The 19,544-nt window shown below is 40.2% G+C and overlaps 4 protein-coding genes across 4 annotated transcripts; 3 read left to right on the plus strand and 1 right to left on the minus strand. All coding sequences in view use genetic code 11, as the record gives it.

Moving 5' to 3' along the window:
• Positions 1 to 1,898: 1,898 nt before the first annotated feature.
• On the plus strand, positions 1,899 to 6,191 carry EGR_01847 (hypothetical protein; the record flags this gene model as incomplete). The annotated part of the gene is made up of 6 exons (XM_024491096.1): positions 1,899 to 2,034; positions 2,765 to 2,843; positions 3,023 to 3,064; positions 3,220 to 3,412; positions 3,566 to 3,655; positions 6,093 to 6,191. The coding sequence occupies 6 exons, from the start codon at positions 1,899 to 1,901 to the stop codon at positions 6,189 to 6,191; spliced, it is 639 nt and encodes a 212-aa protein (XP_024354552.1).
• Positions 6,192 to 14,282: 8,091 nt separating this feature from the next.
• Positions 14,283 to 14,636, plus strand: EGR_01848 (Transcription elongation factor SPT4; the record flags this gene model as incomplete). The annotated part of the gene is made up of 1 exon (XM_024491097.1): positions 14,283 to 14,636. The coding sequence occupies one exon, from the start codon at positions 14,283 to 14,285 to the stop codon at positions 14,634 to 14,636; it is 354 nt and encodes a 117-aa protein (XP_024354553.1).
• Positions 14,637 to 14,905: 269 nt separating this feature from the next.
• EGR_01849 (Glutamyl-tRNA(Gln) amidotransferase subunit A) lies at positions 14,906 to 16,810 on the minus strand (the record flags this gene model as incomplete). Its single annotated transcript, XM_024491098.1, has 4 exons — positions 14,906 to 15,220; positions 15,444 to 15,684; positions 15,757 to 16,418; positions 16,490 to 16,810. The coding sequence occupies 4 exons, from the start codon at positions 16,808 to 16,810 to the stop codon at positions 14,906 to 14,908; spliced, it is 1,539 nt and encodes a 512-aa protein (XP_024354554.1).
• Positions 16,811 to 18,269: 1,459 nt separating this feature from the next.
• EGR_01850 (rRNA-processing protein FCF1) lies at positions 18,270 to 19,426 on the plus strand (the record flags this gene model as incomplete). The annotated part of the gene is made up of 4 exons (XM_024491099.1): positions 18,270 to 18,340; positions 18,383 to 18,609; positions 18,651 to 18,783; positions 19,198 to 19,426. 4 exons carry the CDS (start codon positions 18,270 to 18,272, stop codon positions 19,424 to 19,426), a joined length of 660 nt encoding a protein of 219 aa, XP_024354555.1.
• Positions 19,427 to 19,544: the final 118 nt, after the last annotated feature.

Consider the following 19,544-nt stretch of genomic DNA (forward strand, 5'->3'; position numbering starts at 1 on the left):
ATTGAGTGCTCGAGGATCAGCCATCCCATTGTACCAATGGGAGGAGTGCGAGAAGAGGAAATTCGATGGTTGTGACGATCCCATCGTCTGACTCGAGTTCTGTAGTAGTGTCAAACTGCTTTCTGGGGGATCCATTTTGGGTCTAAAATCGTAAATAATTCACTTTTTTTGGGTATTCTTGGATAATTCTAAGAGACGTGCTAATCATGGGGCCAAAATTTGCTTGCAGCTTTGTTACTGTGACGTATCAGAGGACACCTGTATGAAGGAATGTGTAATCACTGCGCATAGACATTAAGTAAAATTAAGTTTATTAAAATAAGGAATAGAGCTGTTGCTCATTTTGCTATCATTAAGTATTGAGAAACAAAGGAACCAAGGCGTGCCGTAGTCCTAAGCGTCTTATAAAAACACGGTCATAAATGGAAGGAGATTATCGACAATAACTTGAGTAGACGGCTTAAACTGTCGATTAGTTAGTTCATGTAAACCTATCTTAATAAGTAAATGCGACGGTGTATTTTAGAGAGCACCTTATGACTAAGTATTGCAGAGTAGAAGGAAGGTAGGGAGGGAAGACTATATAAAGAAATGCGAAAGGATACTTTACTTACAATCCACATAAAGAAGGGGGATTCTAAAGGGCTTTTGAATGCAATCAACAACACTTCAGGCGGATATAGAGTTGTTGAAGTGTTCAAGGACTAAGATGAGCACTCGAAGTAGGCAATAGATGGAAAATGTTTGTTCAGGTAATCTCAATTCCATGCCCTCGGTTATCTCTATTGCGGCCAATCATCTCAGAGATGCGCAGAATAGCAAACCAATCACATGCGTGCGCGAACACGCTCGTGACGAGATGTGCGCTTGGGGCTACCTCACTCGTCACCTCTAACTCCATTGCCTTCTCTCCGCCTAACTTACCCCCACACCATGATTGTGCTTGTATAATTGAATAAACTTTCCTTTCTCATACGGGGAACTAAGGAACAGAAACATCTAAATTTTTTAAAACGAGGACGAGTGGAGTGAAGGAAGATTCGATTTAATTTTGCTTTATTGAGTTAGCTCAACCCGGAACTTATTGACAATGGCTTAAAACAAATGGTAGAAAATAAGCCAACTCTCTAAGCAAATGTAATGACTCGAACTTTACAACTGTATTATATGAAAAACATCATGAAATGTTCTGAGGTTGCAACCACGCGAAAGGTCTTTAAGCTCAATATTGCATAATAATCCAATAATTTTGAGGCTAATTTAAGTAAAATTTTTGAGTGGATACAACCATCTTTACAGAGTAGTAAGCAAACCCTTATCTCCTTCCGAATAGTACATACGCATTATTTGATCGTCCTTAGACCAATTTACTCTAAGGCTATAATGCATCTAAGTCGGTTCTATATTCACAAAGTAATTAGAAGCAGTATTGTAAGGTTGCAGAAAATCTCGTTTTATGTGTTCAAAGATGCAGTTGTCGAGTACGATGGTCGAAAACCACAAAAGGAGAGAAAATTGGCACGTCCCGATTATACTACTGCAATTTTTTTAGTAAAAAGTAACTAGAAACAGAAATAACAATTTAGCAAAAATATTTGTACATTTCTTTGCATGAATTAATTGGGATATGTACTACAAATGGGAAATGTTTCTTCTCTGCGCTGCTAAACTTTGCCCTTCTTCATCTCATTAAAAAAAAGAACCACGAGAAAAGTTCTCCCAAGTTTAGTCGGATGCAAATGGATACCAAAAAATAAAAAATTCTTACTCTAAACACAGTTCGCTGCTCTTTACGCACAAATTCATTTTACGCTTGGATAAACCCATAAGTGATGTTTTTGTTTGTTGTAGTGAGAGCAAAATTCATTACTGCTGCTGTAATAGAATATACTTGAAGAATGACTGTGTTATTTAATCAATCCAGCAAAAAGAGAAGTTATGCTATAAACGACAACTCCTCTTCATTGTCATTTAAAAAGCTGTCATATATCCCTTCACAAGTCACAGTTATAATAAATATGGTTGTTCGAAGAGGTGAGCAATCTTAGTTTAAGCGTTCCGTTTAGGGTCGTATTACACGACAAGGGTAAGAGGAAACATTATTGCCCTCCATGGGTCCAATGTTGATACTTTTCAGACAAAAGTCATTTGCCCCAAGTTCTGCGTAATATTCACCCATTGGATTCGTAAAATTTTTAACATGAAATAACCTGATTTTTAATCTTGTTGCTAATTTTCTAAATTAGTAACACCTTTGTCATTTTTAAGGAATAATGGGGTTGATAGACTACCATAACCTATATCTAGTTTGTATTTGTGCATAAATGCACTTGCCTTGCCCTGATTTGAATTAGACAAAATAAATATAGCATCTGTATGCATGAGAAGGTATCATTGGTTGTAAGGGGTAAGTGTTTATTTACATTGCAAAATTATGTCCCTCGAGTATTTTTAGTCACTTGCGACTCGGTCTACACGCTGCAGCCCATGCCAGCTAGGTTGTCGATGTCCCAACCCGTCCCACCTGTGCGTTTATTTTGAACCTCCTTCCAGACTGGTAGACCCTATGGTACTTCTTAGGGGATGACTTGAGGTTTACACAAACTGGCGATTACACAAGATAAATGCAAGGTGCTGGATACCGCAGTCAATACTTCATGCTGAGACAGGCACTAAATATCATGTTGGTGGTGTAGCTACTTCCTGAGACTGAAGCAACTTGTGTTTCTCTCATTCATTAATTGAGACCTCGTTATATAAACAGGTGGCTTGAACCATACTTATTTACTGAAGTTTTGTGAAAATTTTGTGAACTTAAATAATCAAATTTTGAGATTTTACTGGTCACCTATGAGTTATCCTTGAATTTGTTTATGAAATGTAAAAATAACTTTTATGTGTTTTCAGCACCTGACAAATGATTGCATACATATATGTTTATGCATGTAATGGAATCTAAGTTCTAGTTAAGATGAGAAAAGTGGCTTGAATGAGTGAAAATTTCGTTCTAAATCTTGTTTAGTCATTTGAATAGTTATTTTAAAAGAACAGGAAAGTTAAAAATGTAACTTTGCGTTTCCCACTTCTTCAATCTAAAGCAGCCAAAGCGTCTAAGTAAACATTCTACATTTGATGACTACTGCCATAGCGGGAGCGAAATTCCGATTAGAGTTTCCAAATGTGTCAGCGTCGGGATTATTAAATTAATTTTACACTTAGCTGCAAGTTTGTTTGTAATTTAACACCTTTTTTCCCATATTTTGCCATATTTGTTAAGCCTAAGTCTTTTGGGACCTTGTTCTTCTCCATCAATAGAAAAAAGAGAGCAACCATCAGTATAATGCTTTATGATGAAGGGACGGAAAAATTTGATCTTGCTTGGAGCCTCTTAGGTCAGTTAATTTGGTTGCAAGTTTATCAAATCTAACAACTAGATTTAGTTGAATAACAGGAAATCTAGGGTTTCCTGTGAGCTGACTGAGTTAATTTTCAACTTATATGAGTGTGCTTTTAAAATATCAGTCGTTTCTCCGTAGTCAGTCACAAAAAATGTGCACTTTATTAGGCTATAACCATTTTATACTTATGCTGTTTGGATGTTCCGTTACTACTAAAGTCTCTAAAATCCCATATGAAGAAAATTGAGAATACCCTAGTCCACAAATCATTGACATTTGAATTCATTACAGCCGGACATCAGCGCACGACAGAAAAATACACCGCTTTTAGTTAAGGGGTATTAATTTTCCTTGGCCAAGTTTTATTAGGCGCTAGGTGCTAACAAAATAAGGCGGCAATATTTACAAAGTAGTGGAAATTCAGTCCTTTAAAAGTAAAGTGATTTGGTTGAAATAAACATTCATTTGGAATAGTTATTTACACATTTTTTCACTATTTATAATGGGATAGAAAAAGTAGACGATGATTGAATGAAGTCACCAAAAAACAATGCAACAGACTACGTGTCGCATATTTGAGTGGCACTTGAATTTTCACTTGGTGATAAACGACGCGAAGCCTTGATGGATGACTGTAGTAATTAACTAGAACTCTCTGTGGATCTAATGATTCAATTAGTACGACCTGTACACGATGAAACTCGTGTAACGCATGTCTTACCTGAGCCTTCCAATGTATCAGGATCTACACTAATGCACTCTCACAATTCATTATTAACATTAGCGGTCAGGAGAAATTGTACCTAATAAGAAGTCCAATTAGGAAAGGCGAAGTGAATCACAAAATGTTTGACTGTGACTCTTTTTTGTAATTTATCTATAAACAGACCTGTGAGGAATTTTCTGCATGGCGATTTGGATTTAACCGTTACGGAAGCAAAAATTATGCTTAAAAGAGGTATGCTTGCGTAATTTTTTCCCTTTTTATGGAGTGATAAGTTGCTGCTTTACTGCTGAAATAATTCTTTAAAGTACCAATGAATCAAATGCCTCACCCTGGTTTGTGGATCTACCTTGCTTCATCTTAAGGGCTTGGACTCATCAAATTCACAGCTCCTTTTTACCTCTTTAAAATTATTTGGTCTTTTCTTAATTTTACGTCTGTAGTTTCCGCATGGTAAGACAGTCAAGATTTTAGTTTTGGTCTGCCATCATTTGTGCACCTACATTAACTTCGATGAAGCAATTTGATGATAATAAGTGGCTGTTTCATATTACAAGTTAACGTTGACAAAGTCTTTAAAGATAGGCTAGGTCAAAAAATTACCATAAAAAATTAAAACTTGGTTAGCACTTGTGAAATTTTTGGGCGCTTATGCGAAATATCTGCAGAAAATTGTACCACATGAATCACTTTACTGCAGTCTATAAAAAATCAGCTCATTGGGGTAGGTAAGTGAGGCGATTGAAGCTTGTAAAATGGAAAGAGAGTTCCGCTATTTACTACTAATCATATTAGTTGCAATTAATTTCACTCAATGCAGCAGCCTCGTGTGGTGGGAAGGGAGATATGTTATTAGCTAAATTTTTAGCGCATAACTCATACATTTGGTTATTTTCATCCTAAAATTAGAAAGTACAGTGACACCCTTCATGACCTCCTCCACAATTGCTAAGCATCATTATCTAGGATTGGAAGCTAAAGAAAAGTATGAGATTTCAGGGCATTGAACGCCTAATATGTATGCGGATGTAAACAAAGAAGAGAGCCACTTACTTGTTTTCACTGTTTCTGGCAATCCCATCGTCGATAAGAGAGACCACATTTCCCCGTTTGAGCTCAGCCGATTCATTCCATTGCTTGCCAGTCTTTTTCGAATCGAGAGCCAGTGGGATGTCTGGAGTAGAATCACCATCCACATAGGATGACGCCATACTACCTATGCATGGGAAGCTCCTATATGTTTGGCTCCGGGTGTGATTGCGTGCGCACAGGATGTCAAGCTGTCGGATCAATCCACACTGTGTCCTCTACTACCTATCTGCCTGCTTGGTTGATGGTAGTGGTGGCGGCGGTGGCGGAGATACCTTTTTGATTGCTCTGCCGGGAGGCCTCTTCTGATCACCCACTTCTTTCACTTCTCACTAAGGCCAAAAGCACTTATGGTGGATCACACGCGCCTAAGCGCTGGTATACACACGCACTCCCGCACTCATACTCATGCACACACAGTACTACCGCCGCCTACATCGCCACCACTTTCGCTAGCATCGTCTTACTACAGTCTGCCAGCGAACCCGCGCTTGAACACGCAATCACAAAGACCTGTGCACACACACATAGACACACTCGTGTAGGTATCACAAAGCTGCGCTAGATGACACCGAAAGGTGATGTTCTTGAGCACTTATTTGAGTGCTTCTAGAATGGAGAGATCCAAGTTGGTCCCAGGAGTCTCTTCGTTCCCTATGCGAGTGATTTAATGAACCAAATCATCATGCTATTCTAAGAAAAGGGATCGCTTTAGTGGGAACTCGGGTTGGGACATTATTCCCTAAGAGATCAGCATTTGACACTTGCGTCGAGAAAGCTTAGTGAGAGTGGAAATTTCCAAAATGGAAAAGGGATTAGCCGCTCAAATCTTGGTGTGCCTTTTACTACGACGTCAAATTTTTTGCAATTTTGCCATCTAGTTAAATTGTATAGTTATTAAAAATAAAAAAAATCAGGAAATAAGGACTTTTGTTACTTTTAATTCCTATTATCATTTAAATGAAGTCTTTAAAACCTAACTAGGCAACTTCAGTCGCATTTAAACACGTCTAAGTCGTCAAAATGTTCCCTTCGTTCAAATGATGCCTTGCTAGTTAGTGGAAAGTAGTTCATCAATCAAATGTGCTTATAAAATTTTGTGGCCAAACTGTGCAATGTTCTTGCAAACCATCGTTAGTGTAGACACTCTAAATGGTTTCATTTGCTCCTTTTTTAGAAGATCACTGGAATTTGTTTTGGTCAAAAATAAGATGGTCCTCGTCCACTATTTTAGAACCAACAATATGTTTACTATTCAATTTTAAAGAACCAGCTTCTGAAATCGCACTGAATCTCAGAGACACGATTATTCCATTGTTCAGTGTAATAGACGTTTAAGAAGGGGTAGTATTTTGAAAGCACATTCATTAGGTCGATGCAAGAATAACAAATAAATTTGCGGTAGTTTCACGAGAAATGAGACTATTGTAAAGGTTGAATGCTTGTTTGTATCAGGTTGATGGAATGGTGGAAAGACCAGCATCAGTGGCACCTGTATCAACACCAGGATCAAAAATTCCCATCAGGCTCTGAGCGGTACCGACACCAGAATCAATATGAAGCTTGTCACAGGTTATGGCATATATCCGCACACAAACACGCAAAGGAAAGCCGGGCGCTTGAATTCAATGATATGTGCCTACACGTATTCTGTAAAATAAATGATAGATGTGATGAGTCAAAATTATAGATTGTATCGTCAAGATTGACTTTTTCACAACGAAGGCTTCATCGGTAAAAATGGTGTAAAGCTCAGGAAGGAGCACGCATGAAGGTAGGCCTAAAAATAGTTGGTGCAAGCAACCCACTGCAGAATGTAAAGCAGGTACCTTTACCTCCTCTAAGTATTCTTAATTTTACAATTTTATTAAAAGGAATATAATAAGTGGGTGAAGCATGCAGATTTAATAAATGACATTTTAAAAATACAGGAAAACCGAAGGAGAATGAGGTAAATGTGATCAAGACCCCCTTGCTACAATCAAGGAAGGATAAGCGAATTTATATGACTAAACATAAATTAGGTTTGTATACCTAAAGTGTCTTTGGTATCACTTTATTCCAAGCCATGAAATGAAGTGCGATACCAAATGCTGCCTATTATTGACACTGCAAATTTGTGATTTGATTGGCACAAGGAATTTCGGCATCTGACAGACGACACAATTTAATTGGTAAAAAATGGTCTTAGTATGGTGGAAATAGAACAATTCTGGGTTTTAAAGATCAGGCTCCGTTTGAAGAAATGGAGGGATCGTTTTGCATGATTGTGTAGGCAGAAGTGAAGGTGCGGCTCACCATTTGTTATCACCATGTGGGGTACCACGTTGACAGGCTCACTCGCCTTTTGTTCTCTCTCTTACAAACTCAATCAGGCACGCCTTTAGCATTCCTCGCCTAAACTTCTTTACTTCTCATCGATCTCACAACCGTCACTTCTTTTTGACACCCACATTAGCACACACATTCACACACACAAAGCTGAAAATATAAAAATGTATACAACTATTGGTATTGTTTTTGTTCCACTACACTTGCATCCATAATAGATTATTGCAGGCAAAACTGCGCTTGACGAGATTTGACATGTCTGCCTTTGAACCTCATACAGAGGACGATAAATGGGTTAGTGTTCTCAATGATCAGTTACGTTTAATAACTTGCATTACCGCTTAATTTAGCTAACTTGGACATGGGAGTGGACAGCAGAATCAAGAAAGAGGTAGATTTTATGTATTCGGCATTTTCATGATGGGCTGGCTAAAATCAAGAGGAAGTGAACACAACTGGCAATTTTGGAACTGGGTGGCTGTAAATGTCACATTTCCAAAATATTCAAAACCCACCTCAGTTTGAACGGTTTAGACCTGTCTGGTAATTCACCTAGGAAAATATCTGTTGAACTGGCTGATCGAAGGATTTGGCTAAAGCTTCAACCCATGAACAATTTAGTCTGCATAGGTTGCACCACGCAAGATCAAAGTTTAATGAGCGGTCAATTCTTGACGCAATTATGATGTCGGCGATGATCATTTAATATCACCTAGAGATAACAGTAGCACTTAATCAAAATTTCCTCCTCTATCTCACTTAGTATGACGCCTCAGAAAATTATTATCTGTTTAGCTATCCATCTATTCTCACCATCATATGGTTCTTAAAATGTGTGGCCACGGATTGAACGCGTTTAGACATCCCCATCTTTTGAAACTGATTAATTTGCAGTAAACGCTTTCTTACAACGATGGCTGTGTGTATATTTATTGCATTAAAGCTTCCAATTAGAGTAGCAGAGGACCCGCATTTCACCTGATGGGTGTTTACCGACTATGCTGGCACGCAACAGCTCTCACATTACTAGTTGGTGAAGTATGCTTTAATGATAATCTCCTTAAGTTACTTTCCCTATGGTCTTCTACACACACTACGTAAATCAAATAGCCTGGATCACAATTCACAACCGAAAGTATAGAATGAGTGCAAAAAACTGATTTGCCCGTTTTTTTCTAGCATGCGTGACACGTATTGCCTTGGGAAATGGATCTCATCAGTTCCGCATTTTAGTAGTCCTAATTGGCTTTACAATATGTCTAATGATGCTGTGCCTTGGTAGGCAATTATTCATCTGAGCTGTAAAGTGGTGAACTTTCTGCTACCTCATTTTAATAAAAACAAATTTTTCCCTAAACTAAACGTAGTTTCCTGGCTCAAGTAACAACTTTTGCCCTGTTGTGAAATTGGGGATGCTTTAAATGCCCTTGAGATATCTTTAATTTAGACACTTGAGAGCAAATAATGACATCGAAATGCGCTTTTAAATACGTTTAGTGAAAAAAATGACTCTTAGTGTGTTTTGCCCATTTCGTGGAATCCACTTCGACTCACAGACCTACAAGTTAATGTACTCCACACCATAGCAGTAAACTTTATAAGGTTTAGGCCCGATAATACCCTAAATAGCTGAATTAAATTATATGCTTTACGTGGAAACCCACGAAATATGCAAATGGTTGTTTTAAAAGTTGTTCTGGCATTCATGATTCAAAATATGAGCATCGTGTTGCATAAGAGGTCTCAAGCAAATTGAAGAGCAGTTAAAAGTGAAACACGAACTGACATCTTTAACAACAACAGCGATTTACAAGAACTAATTCTTCTCAAATTCCATGAAGCCAGGGCTTGAGAGAGGGCAAACAGCGGCTTCATTATCGCCAAGGTGGTTCACCAACCTGACCTAAAAGTCACACGGTGCCTACGGATTCCTGAATTTATTCAAAAGTTGGTAATAGAGTCACCTATTATTCTAGCTACGGTCATTTTGTAAAGGTCCATTTTGTAAGTACTGATAAGATTACTCCCTTTGTGTGACCAAAACGAGCCTTTATTCACTTTAGAATGGCCTTATTTTTGTTGGCAACTATTAAGGCGCAGGCCACTACTCGTTCTCCATGAGACTCAGACGTTAGGTGAAAGCAATATTGTTAGCGGAAGGCGTCGTATGCTTTAGTACCCAAATTTCATTTTCCTCCGCAGCTAAGGATTCCACCCATCGCTTGTTTCTTGAAAACAGTCAAATCATTCTTGACAGTTAAGCTATCAGTTCCCGTTGCTAACAATTAACGTAAATCACCATAATTGCGTCAGCCTAATTTAAAACTAAGTCTGGACGCACATTCCAAAATCACTTTTGTGTGTGTCAGAAGTTTCTGCTAACACCGCAACCTGCATTGATGGTAGGCGGTTATTAAGATGTTATCTTTGGTTGTCCTTGTAGGTAAGGCTTTTTCTCTTCGATATAAAAGTTCTAACAGTTTCGGACATAGTTGGCCAATATTGTTTACCACAACCGTTGCCAGCTGCGGGTTGCACAAGTGACACATTTGATAGAAAGAAGAAGGTGAAAAGACAAAATAAAAAAACGGTGTCGCACTAGAGCAGTAAGACACCTAGTGGTGGTTGATCTTCCTCTTAGGCCCTGGCAATAGAGAATGAAGAACCTACACCGAGAGAAGTCCGTTGCAGTGGATTGGAATTTCACGGAGGGAACTAAAATTATTTTAATTCAGTAAGGTAAATACAGCATTATGGAGAATCCCTCCCAATGTGTTTTTCACTAAGATAAAAAAAAGTGGTAAATCCTTAAGGGTGTCGATGTTTCTGATCAGGAGTATTGACTTGGATTAACCCACCATGCTCAAAACCACAAGGTTTATCTTCGAGACACGAAAATAAACCGCGGATCTCGTCACTCAGTACTTTTGTATTAGCTGAAATTAAAACATTTTGCAGTATAACTTGAATTTATTTTAAAAAATGTGTCACATTGTGTGTTTTAAAATAATATTTTGCAGCGGCTTAATTGCATTTTCTTATAATAAGATAGATTTGCCTGGTATTCTACTTCCCATCTAGTGATCAGCTCACTAAAATGGGCGTCGCCCTTCAAAAGACGTCTCGAAAGCATGAAAATATAAACAGATTTCACTGCCTTCCAGTTATTCTTGGAATGTTTAAATCTTCACGGGAGAATGCTGTTGTCGACTTTACGATTGACAATGAAGGGTTGTATTTCGACACTTTAAAAACGCGAATTCATTATGCGCCTAGTTTAATCAACCCCCCCCCCCCCACTTATCTTAAATACCATGTAAAACTGTAAAATTATGAGCATGATAAGTGTGAAATGTATTGGACTGAAAAGCACTGCATTGCATAGCCCTAGAAAAAAAACTTTAATCTGCATGTCCCAACGGTAGGGCTTGCGGCTACTGGCATTCCCTGGGGGCCAACCCACCGGGAGAAGGTGCAATGGCGGAACACCTAAACGACTCCTTTACCAAAATATGGAATTAGGCAAACAGCCAACGCATTACAATAATGCTTAATCGAAGCAGTTTCTATTTATTACCTATATCTATCCATCTATTATCTATATTTGCCCCTATTATAATCCACTTATACTTACCTACATTACAAGTAAACTAATGCATTTTTCCCATCGTGAGAACGCAGCTTGCCTAAGTTCCCAACTTTACTCAGTTTGCTCTTGATTATTTCTGAATAAGATTACACCAACACTCACTGGAAATTTACATTATTGTGTATGACGCTCAATCACTTGTAACCTGTAAAGAGGTTTTGACATTTCTAAATATGTAAATGGTCCTAGCCACTAAAAGTGCTAAAATTTGTGAAATCTTACTAATCGGACGTCCCTACTATGGTAGACGGTTAAATGGTTTTTTAGAAAATTACGGAGATGAAGTCCTTTAGATTCGTCAAAAATGGTATCGAAATTTTGTCTCAATACTGGTCAGACAAAACATGCCGTGAAAGGAATGCAAAAAGTTACGATTAAGGGGAAATTGTCATCGAGTTGATTGTGAAAGCAGAAAAATGCCAAAACTCACTTTCTGCCTCAGTTTACTGAGGTATCATAAAAGGCATAACTGTAAATGGCGGTTGATACTCAGGAACTAAAGTATACCGCAAAAGAACTTTGTAAAGTTAGTTTGCGTCCTTATATTGTACTGAAGATGATTGAAATGCATATTTGACTGTGCCGGCTCTTCAGTTTTCTCAGGTTGGCCTCCTATCGCAGCAATTCGGCTCTTCCGTACGTCAGTGATAAACCACTTTTTACGTAGCTATACTTTATTACTGTTTCTGAGAAGGCTTAAGGGTTACACATTGATAATCGGCTAGATACATGTAATTTTATTGGCAGATCTCACCTCAAGAACTACCCTTTTGCTCCTTTACCATTTTTAGCCTTGTCCAAAAATATCACTGCAACAAATGCGAAATAGGATGGAAGCCATAGTTTTCAGCGATACGTTTTTACATACACTTCACTGGAACTCAAGCAGCTGTTAGCAGAGGCAAACGTTGTAGGCTTCTATAAATCCAGCAAGGAATGAATAGAATTGTGGTTGCAAAAAAGTTTCAGACAACGGTTTACCTTGAAGTCATATTCATTAATCTAGTGAAAATGCGAGAAATAAAAGTGTGGAAGTCTATTTGATTATTTGTGGTCTTATGACTGATGAATAGAAAACGAATAACTGAAGAATCGCAATGATTATGCTAAAGAATATCTGATTAAAGAACGAAAATTGGTAAAGATTCCAGCAAATTCTATAACCTAATTTTTATGCGTTAAAATTTTAATCATTAGTCAAAACTTATTTAGGAAACTAAATACTCTTAATAATTACGTTGTGAGGGGGCTTCGATCATAGAAAGTTGATGATTTATTTGTGAAACTTTGATTATTTGCTTAACACTTCGTTTTGATTTCGAGGGGTACAGAAGGCTTCGCTTTTGTGCCCGCGCTGGGCGACATAGCCTCCAGGCCAAGCCGATAACCTTCAGCCCTTCTCTACGTCAGTAGCACACTTTCCTCCCCCTTGTATTATGACTTCTTAACAGTAGGCAAGACTCAGGAGCTACTGCAGTGCCCCAAGACTTCACTGAAGACGCGAGAAGACAATACACGAGCAGAATATATATGTATCTTCGACATACAAAAGGGGCTGCGGCTACTGACATGGCCCGAGAGCCTGTCCACCCGACGAAGGCCCAAAATGGTCCCCTTACCAAAGCCAGTAGCTAAACAACCAAATCTAAATCCACCATACCCGATCGTTTTTCCTAAAATTTAACCACTAATAGTGGTATATGAGTGCATACAAAATATCATAGCCAGCACGTTTTCATTACTAAATATACATCTGTTAGTCATTAACTCATTTCTTGTTTACATATTCATTTCCAAGAAATTGAGAATCTGAAGCATTATTTCATCCCTATCTTGTTTGAGAATTTACAAAAGCAGTTAAAATGACAAGCAACAATACTCTTTAGAGGTCCGGTGACTTGTTTAATCGCACGTTTAACCACGCGGGGTTTTCAGACGCCGATGGCTATGCTTTCGCTTGGCGATGGTTTTCGCCGTTATCATAGCCCCCCACCCTCACCTCTTCCGTACCTTGCCAATCAGCCCTTCTCCATACTAAGAGAGCCTTCTATTACTTTGAGGAAGACTCGAGGCACCGCATTGGCAGCAGCAAAAAATTAAACCTGATTCATAAGAACAAATGCCCTAATTTAACTGACTTATCGCTAAACCGTTGCTTCGCAGAAGGAGGAAATCCGCTGCAGCTGGCTGATTCTACGAAGGCTCTTAACAGAGGGATCAGAGTAGGCCCTACTCCTGATTATCAATTCACTCTCGTGTTGTGTAAGAAGGCTAGACGCTAAGGTAAGTTGTAGTCTTAAACAACTCAGACAAACTCACTGTTGGAGTGTCAACGGTGCCTGAATGACGATGCTAATTAGATGAACAAACGATGCCCCCTCAACATCCCTACCAACTGAATAAAACCAGGCGGAACGGCCGAACAGTGCTATACAAGGACAGGAAGATAACTAATATTGACCCGTTAAGTACTTTGAGTTTTATTTTTGCCAGATGGCTTTGGTTTGAGCCATTGTCCTTATTGCTCTCGACTGGTTCTCGAATAGCCCTTGTTGTGGAGCACTATCCCAAGCCAGTGCAGTTACCCTCTCTCTATGTATATCTCCAGATAGAATGAAATTCCACATACAATAGAATCACATAGATGCATCAGTGATACTGAAACCAAATGTTTTCGCATCTGAATGAAACTAGCATCTACCGTCCTTGTCTCTTGGGTTATTTGTAGGCCACAACAACCGTTGCGATGGTTGGTACAGAAGACCTGACAGGGCTTCCTGCCCACGTCAGTAAAGTTTTTTTACAAACTAATGCGGTTTTAATGACTTCAATGAAGGCCGGTACTGCTGCAGTTATTTGTTTTAAGAGTACTTACATTGTATAAGGCCATAATTTTAAATTTTCACATTAATCTTTAAAAATGTGTTAAGCTGACGTATTCGCCTTAGAGAAGGCAGAGTTTACAGCTTTAATGTCTTTTGTGTCCTCCTTAGTTTGACTTTCACTGTTAAATCAACGTTTGTTTTAACTAGTCCACCCTGTCCGCACTATACGAGATCGTGTTCCACTTCTACCCCATTTATCAGTCATCATGGACATGCAACACATAGTGCCTACTGACTTGCGTCATCTACGAGCTTGTTTACTGTGTGGACTTATCAAGACGATGTCTCAATTCGAAATGAATGGCTGCGAAAACTGTGAGGACTACCTAAACCTTCAAGGAGACCGGGAGTCTGTTTACGAGTGCACTTCGAATAACTTCGACGGAATGGTGGCGATGATGAACCCTCCCGAGAGCTGGGTTGCACGATGGCTGAGGATAGACAAATTAACACCGGGTGTTTATGCAATGAGTGTCTCTGGAAGGCTCCCGAAGAGCAGAATAGACCATCTTAGAAGCAGGGGCCTTGAATACCAATCTCGGGATAGGAGCAAAGCGTAAGTGTCTTCCGGCATTAAGGTTAATTTAGTTAAAATATATGTGATTTGCGGGTGACTCTAATAAATATTGCACAGTTATTCTAATAAGTTAATTATATGTTTGCCGATATTCTTCGGTATCTCCGCAATACAAAGGCAACAACATGATTTTATTCTAGGTGAGGACCTCATTGTTGGTATGTCTCACTGCTTGTACATATGTCATCGAATAAATTCCATCTGTCGAAATTGTTTTATTCTCTGGGTAGGTAGTTGTGCATCTTTGGAGCGCTACTTGATGTCTAAGAGGGATGGTATATCCACAAGTAGAGGGAAATCCGCTTTTTCTTCAATGCGTCCAGCAAGTGAAAGTAGGTCCTTTTCAGACCACGGAGGACCGATGAGCTGCAGTCCTATTGGGAGTCTCTTCTCAGCACTCAGTTTAATTGGAATGCTGATCGCTGGGAGACCCGCTAAGTTAACTCCAACTGTGCAAGGATCCTCCCGGGCGATTCGAGAACGACTGTCCATTTGGCAAAACTCATGCAGATTGGGCGCTGGACGTAGAGTCACTGGAGCTAACAGGAAGTCCACTTTAGTGAAGACCTGGAAGATGAGAAGCCGCCTCGTTAAACTGTGCATTCGGCAGAGTTGGATCATTTGTTCTAGGGCCAGCGCGCAAACGTATTGTAAAGTGTGGCTGTTTGCAAGTATGTGCTGTATTAACTCTTCAAGCTCTATGGTCGTAACATTAAACGTGTATCTACCTCCTGACATTGTTTCGGTAGTCGGGGATGAGACTTTTAATAAAGCTGTAAAGAAAGTTAACCTCCATGTAGTCGTTTTTAATAAGACGCCAGAGTCGTCGAGCAGCATCCAGATGCAGGTGTCTTTGTCCACGAAGTAGGAAAAAGTTCCCCGCCAGTATGCGGTTACGCACCTCCTCTCCAAAGCCTAGCCGCCGAGACCCCGCCGCCAGACCATCCGAGGTGTCCAAATTCAGTTCAGTCAGTGCTTCTCGTATCTCCAAGGTGGGTTCCGCCCGCAGGCCATATCGAAGGCCGTCGTAACTGCGTATGCAGAGCAGAGCGTTACTTCACCCTGATCGACTATCACGGAGTGATGAATTTACGGTCAATTACCGTGCCATGTTGGATGCTACCTCTACTGAACACAGGACAGAGTAGACCGCAGTTGCAATGGGTGTGTGAGGAAGGCTCACAGACTCGACAGATAGCTTAAAATCATCCGCCAGCCACGATGCCACCTGATCCCAAACATCCACCACTTCTGGGGCCATCCCGGGCGCGTAGTACTCCTTGGGGATGCCGATGCGGGGTGAATCAGGCAGAAGAGGTGGTTGGATAGTGGCCAGAGTAGCGTCCCCGCGTCTAGCCGCACTCCCCGGTTGGACCCAAGTGGAGAGCACCCTTTCAACGTCTGCAACTCGAGTAGCCATAATGGAGGGACAATCTATGATATTAGCAAGCGGGATCATGCCCTGACGCGATGCCAGCCCATAGGTGGGTTTGAGGCCCACAACACCGCACAGAGCCGCCGGATTTCGCACCGACCCGCCCGTGTCAGAAGCAAGAGCGAAGGGAGCCAAACCAGCAGCCACCGCTGCTGCGCTACCCCCGGAGCTACCTCCCGCAATGCAAGGATCGGCAGGTAAAGAGGGTGACCAGGGATTCACCACGGGCCCGTGCAGTGTATTATCAGTTGATCCCGAGCCCATCGCAAATTCATCCATATTGGTCTTGCCCAAGCAGATAGCACCGGCATCTAGCAGGGCCTGAACAACCTGGGATAATGAAAGACAAACTATAGTATCTGAAGCAAGCGTGAGGTTCACAAAGTATGGTACTAACTCACTGATGCGTTGAAAGGTGGTGAGTAGTTATGCAGAGCCTTGGACGCACACGTGGTGGCGTTTCGACTCTTAATACAGAAGTTATCTTTGGCTAAGAAGGGTATACCACCCAGAAGTCCGAAAGAGGAAAGGGGGGCAAGCTCTGTGGAATGACTGATGACAGAATTGGTGGTAGGCAAAGCGAGACCAGATGCTAACCGGCCTTCCAGGCTAGCGGACTTATCTATTTCGATTCTATTTAGCAGGAAACGACAGAGATAACCTGCATCCAGTTTCCCCCTTACCAATGCACTCCGTAGGCGTTCTAAAGTTCCCACCTTCATTGATCTTTGTGACAGCTAAAAAGGAGACAATCAACTGCCGAAAGTGCTCAAAACAATGGCTACCACAATGATGGCAGGAACTCGTCGTGAAGATCCATACCACAACTTGAATACATCATTCACCTACGATGATACCTTTAAGTCCCCTATTTGTCCATTATTATAAAACGTAGGCTAGACTCAGGTTTAATAACAAAACAGGTAGTCAGTGCCTGCGACGAAGGCCAAAGGACATCAGCACCGAGAAATGATGCTTGCCGATGCCCATAACATACTTGTCTAACGAAATGTAAACCAAGCGAAATTTGCTAATAGGTCAACTATGGTAATAATCACCAAAAATTAACCACAAGATTATGCGAATGGTGAGTGGAACAATTCCAGTTCAAGCAACCAACGAGGTTACACACGAAAAATCGGTCTTGCGAAAGTGGTATATTTTTACAGAGCAGACTCAGTTATCGCATCTAAAAGCAGTAAATACGCATTTTTTCACTCGAGATCTTCATCATCAAACGGGTCATAGCCGAAATCTAAAAATTTACCGAAAAAAAATCAAGCGCCTCAAAGTTAAATATGGGGTTGCCTCACACAAAGAAACTAGGTTCAATACAACAAAGTAAACAAGACAGCACGTATTTGTTACCCTCAGAAATAGAATGGCATCCAGGCGCTGACCAAAATACCTCCCCTTAATAGTGCATGCATGCACGCAATGTGTCAAGAATAGAGCATTCGCTAAGGACATACCAAGTACTAAAAAATGTTACCCGTTCCATTGACTCATCCCCTTACATAAAATAGAAGTAATGAATACGCACCATTCATGAAATCCCACTGGGCATCTGGACTTTCAGGTTCACAATGTAGCTGCGTCCCTTCCTAGATGTATAAAATTCACAAATCAAAGAAATATGTTTACGTCATCTACCCCAGGCGTTGCCCCATAGTCCACGCCCTCATCGTACGGCTTCATCGCGTCAAGCGCGCTTTTTCAAAATAATGCCGCCATACAAGGTGCAAAGTAAAACCATTTATTATTTCTTTAAAAACATTTTACAGATAAATAATTATAAGTTGACTCGATCAAACTTACTTTGTTTTAAAATACAAAACGGATTTTATCATGACTTAGCCTTTGATTTGGGGGCTGGTTAACTCAGTTAGCCCAAAAGGCCACTTCTGTTGTGCTTCTCGTTTTTTCAGGTGTCAAGTATCCGCCTTCCTTTGAGATTTTTGAACTGGCTCAACTTTTCTTGTTTCTATGTATGTTTTTTTCGTAAGTAGTTTATAACTGTTACGCGACGTGAGGTAATGTCAACCTACTTGCTTTTCTTCTGTAACTCATGAAGAGCTGTTTTATCGAGTAGCAGTCACCTTCCTGTGCTTTTTTTCTACTCATGTGTAATAGATATCTCTTTCTTTCTTGCGCTTTGTCGTCCCAGATCTTAAGGTCGGAATGGGTAAGCGGAAACAAACTCGCAAATTTGCAGTGATGAAGAAAACACTTAACTTAAAGGACAATAGAATGTAGGTTGTGCTCCTAGCTTTTTTTAAGGCTTCTTCTATAAGTAAAAAACTTGACCGCGATAAGCTGCGGGAGGCCAAGAAGGCTGCTAAGGCGGCCACTCGCATGGTGGTCAAAAATAGGAGCGAGCTGGTCTCCTGCTTAAGGGACTCCTACAATGAGGCTCTTGGTCCTCCATACCACATTCTCCTCGACACAAACTACGTGAACTTCAGCATTAAAAACAGACTCGATTTGTTCAGCTCTATAATGGACTGTCTATTGGCGAAGTGTAAGCCCTTTGTCCATATTTGCTTATCTCTTTGCTCATAGGCTTTCTCTACGTGACAGATTGCGTTATGGGTGAAATTGAGAAGATGCCTGAAAGATATCGGGTTGCTTTAAGGCAGGTTTTGGTTGGTTTGCCCGACACACTCTTGAGTCAAGGCACATTTTATTCGTTTCAGTATAGGCTCACCCGTTTGAGAAGATATTAACTTTTGTCTGGTACCTTAGACAGTAATCCATTGGGCACTTTCCTAGGTTGAATTAATTTTGAAGAACTTTTAGTAAGGTTGACGTTGGATTCACGGTTGTTTTCATTGGTCACGCGTTCTAAGCACAATCTTATTAAAACGTTTAATGGTTATATTAAAACTACCTAAATTTCACAACTTCTAATTAAGTTATTTCTATGATATTATGATTATTCACTCTCTTATTAGCTTCCCCCTTTTATTCTGCCTAGGCCTCATGATTAAGTTGACCTATTCAAGCTATAGATGTCAAAAATCTTTCTAAAATCTTCACTCAGCCTTAATTTCTTATTTGATTATTAATATTGTCGTGATTTTGATGACGACTGCTTTTTCAATCTCAGAATTCTCCGCGATCCCCGGATAGAGCGTTTGACCTGTCAGCACAAGGGAACGTATGCTGACGACTGTCTGGTCGAACGGTGTCAGGCGCGCTGCTACATAGTCGCCACATGTGATCGTGACCTCCGACGTCGAATTCGCAAGATCACCGGCGTACCGATCATGTACATTCACAATCATCGGGTCACTATCGAAAAGATGCCAATGGCTCTCGGTGCTCCCAAAATATAAATTGAATTCCTTTTATCCTTGTTATTATCTTTATTGTTTACGGTCGGATCTGATTGAATGCTCTTGTCGGTTTGAAGATCGATGGTTTAGCGGTGCTTTTTAAGATAATTGTCCTATT

The sequence above is a fragment of the Echinococcus granulosus genome (assembly GCF_000524195.1).
Source record: "Echinococcus granulosus chromosome Unknown EG_S00007, whole genome shotgun sequence".
Lineage (NCBI taxonomy): Eukaryota > Metazoa > Platyhelminthes > Cestoda > Cyclophyllidea > Taeniidae > Echinococcus > Echinococcus granulosus.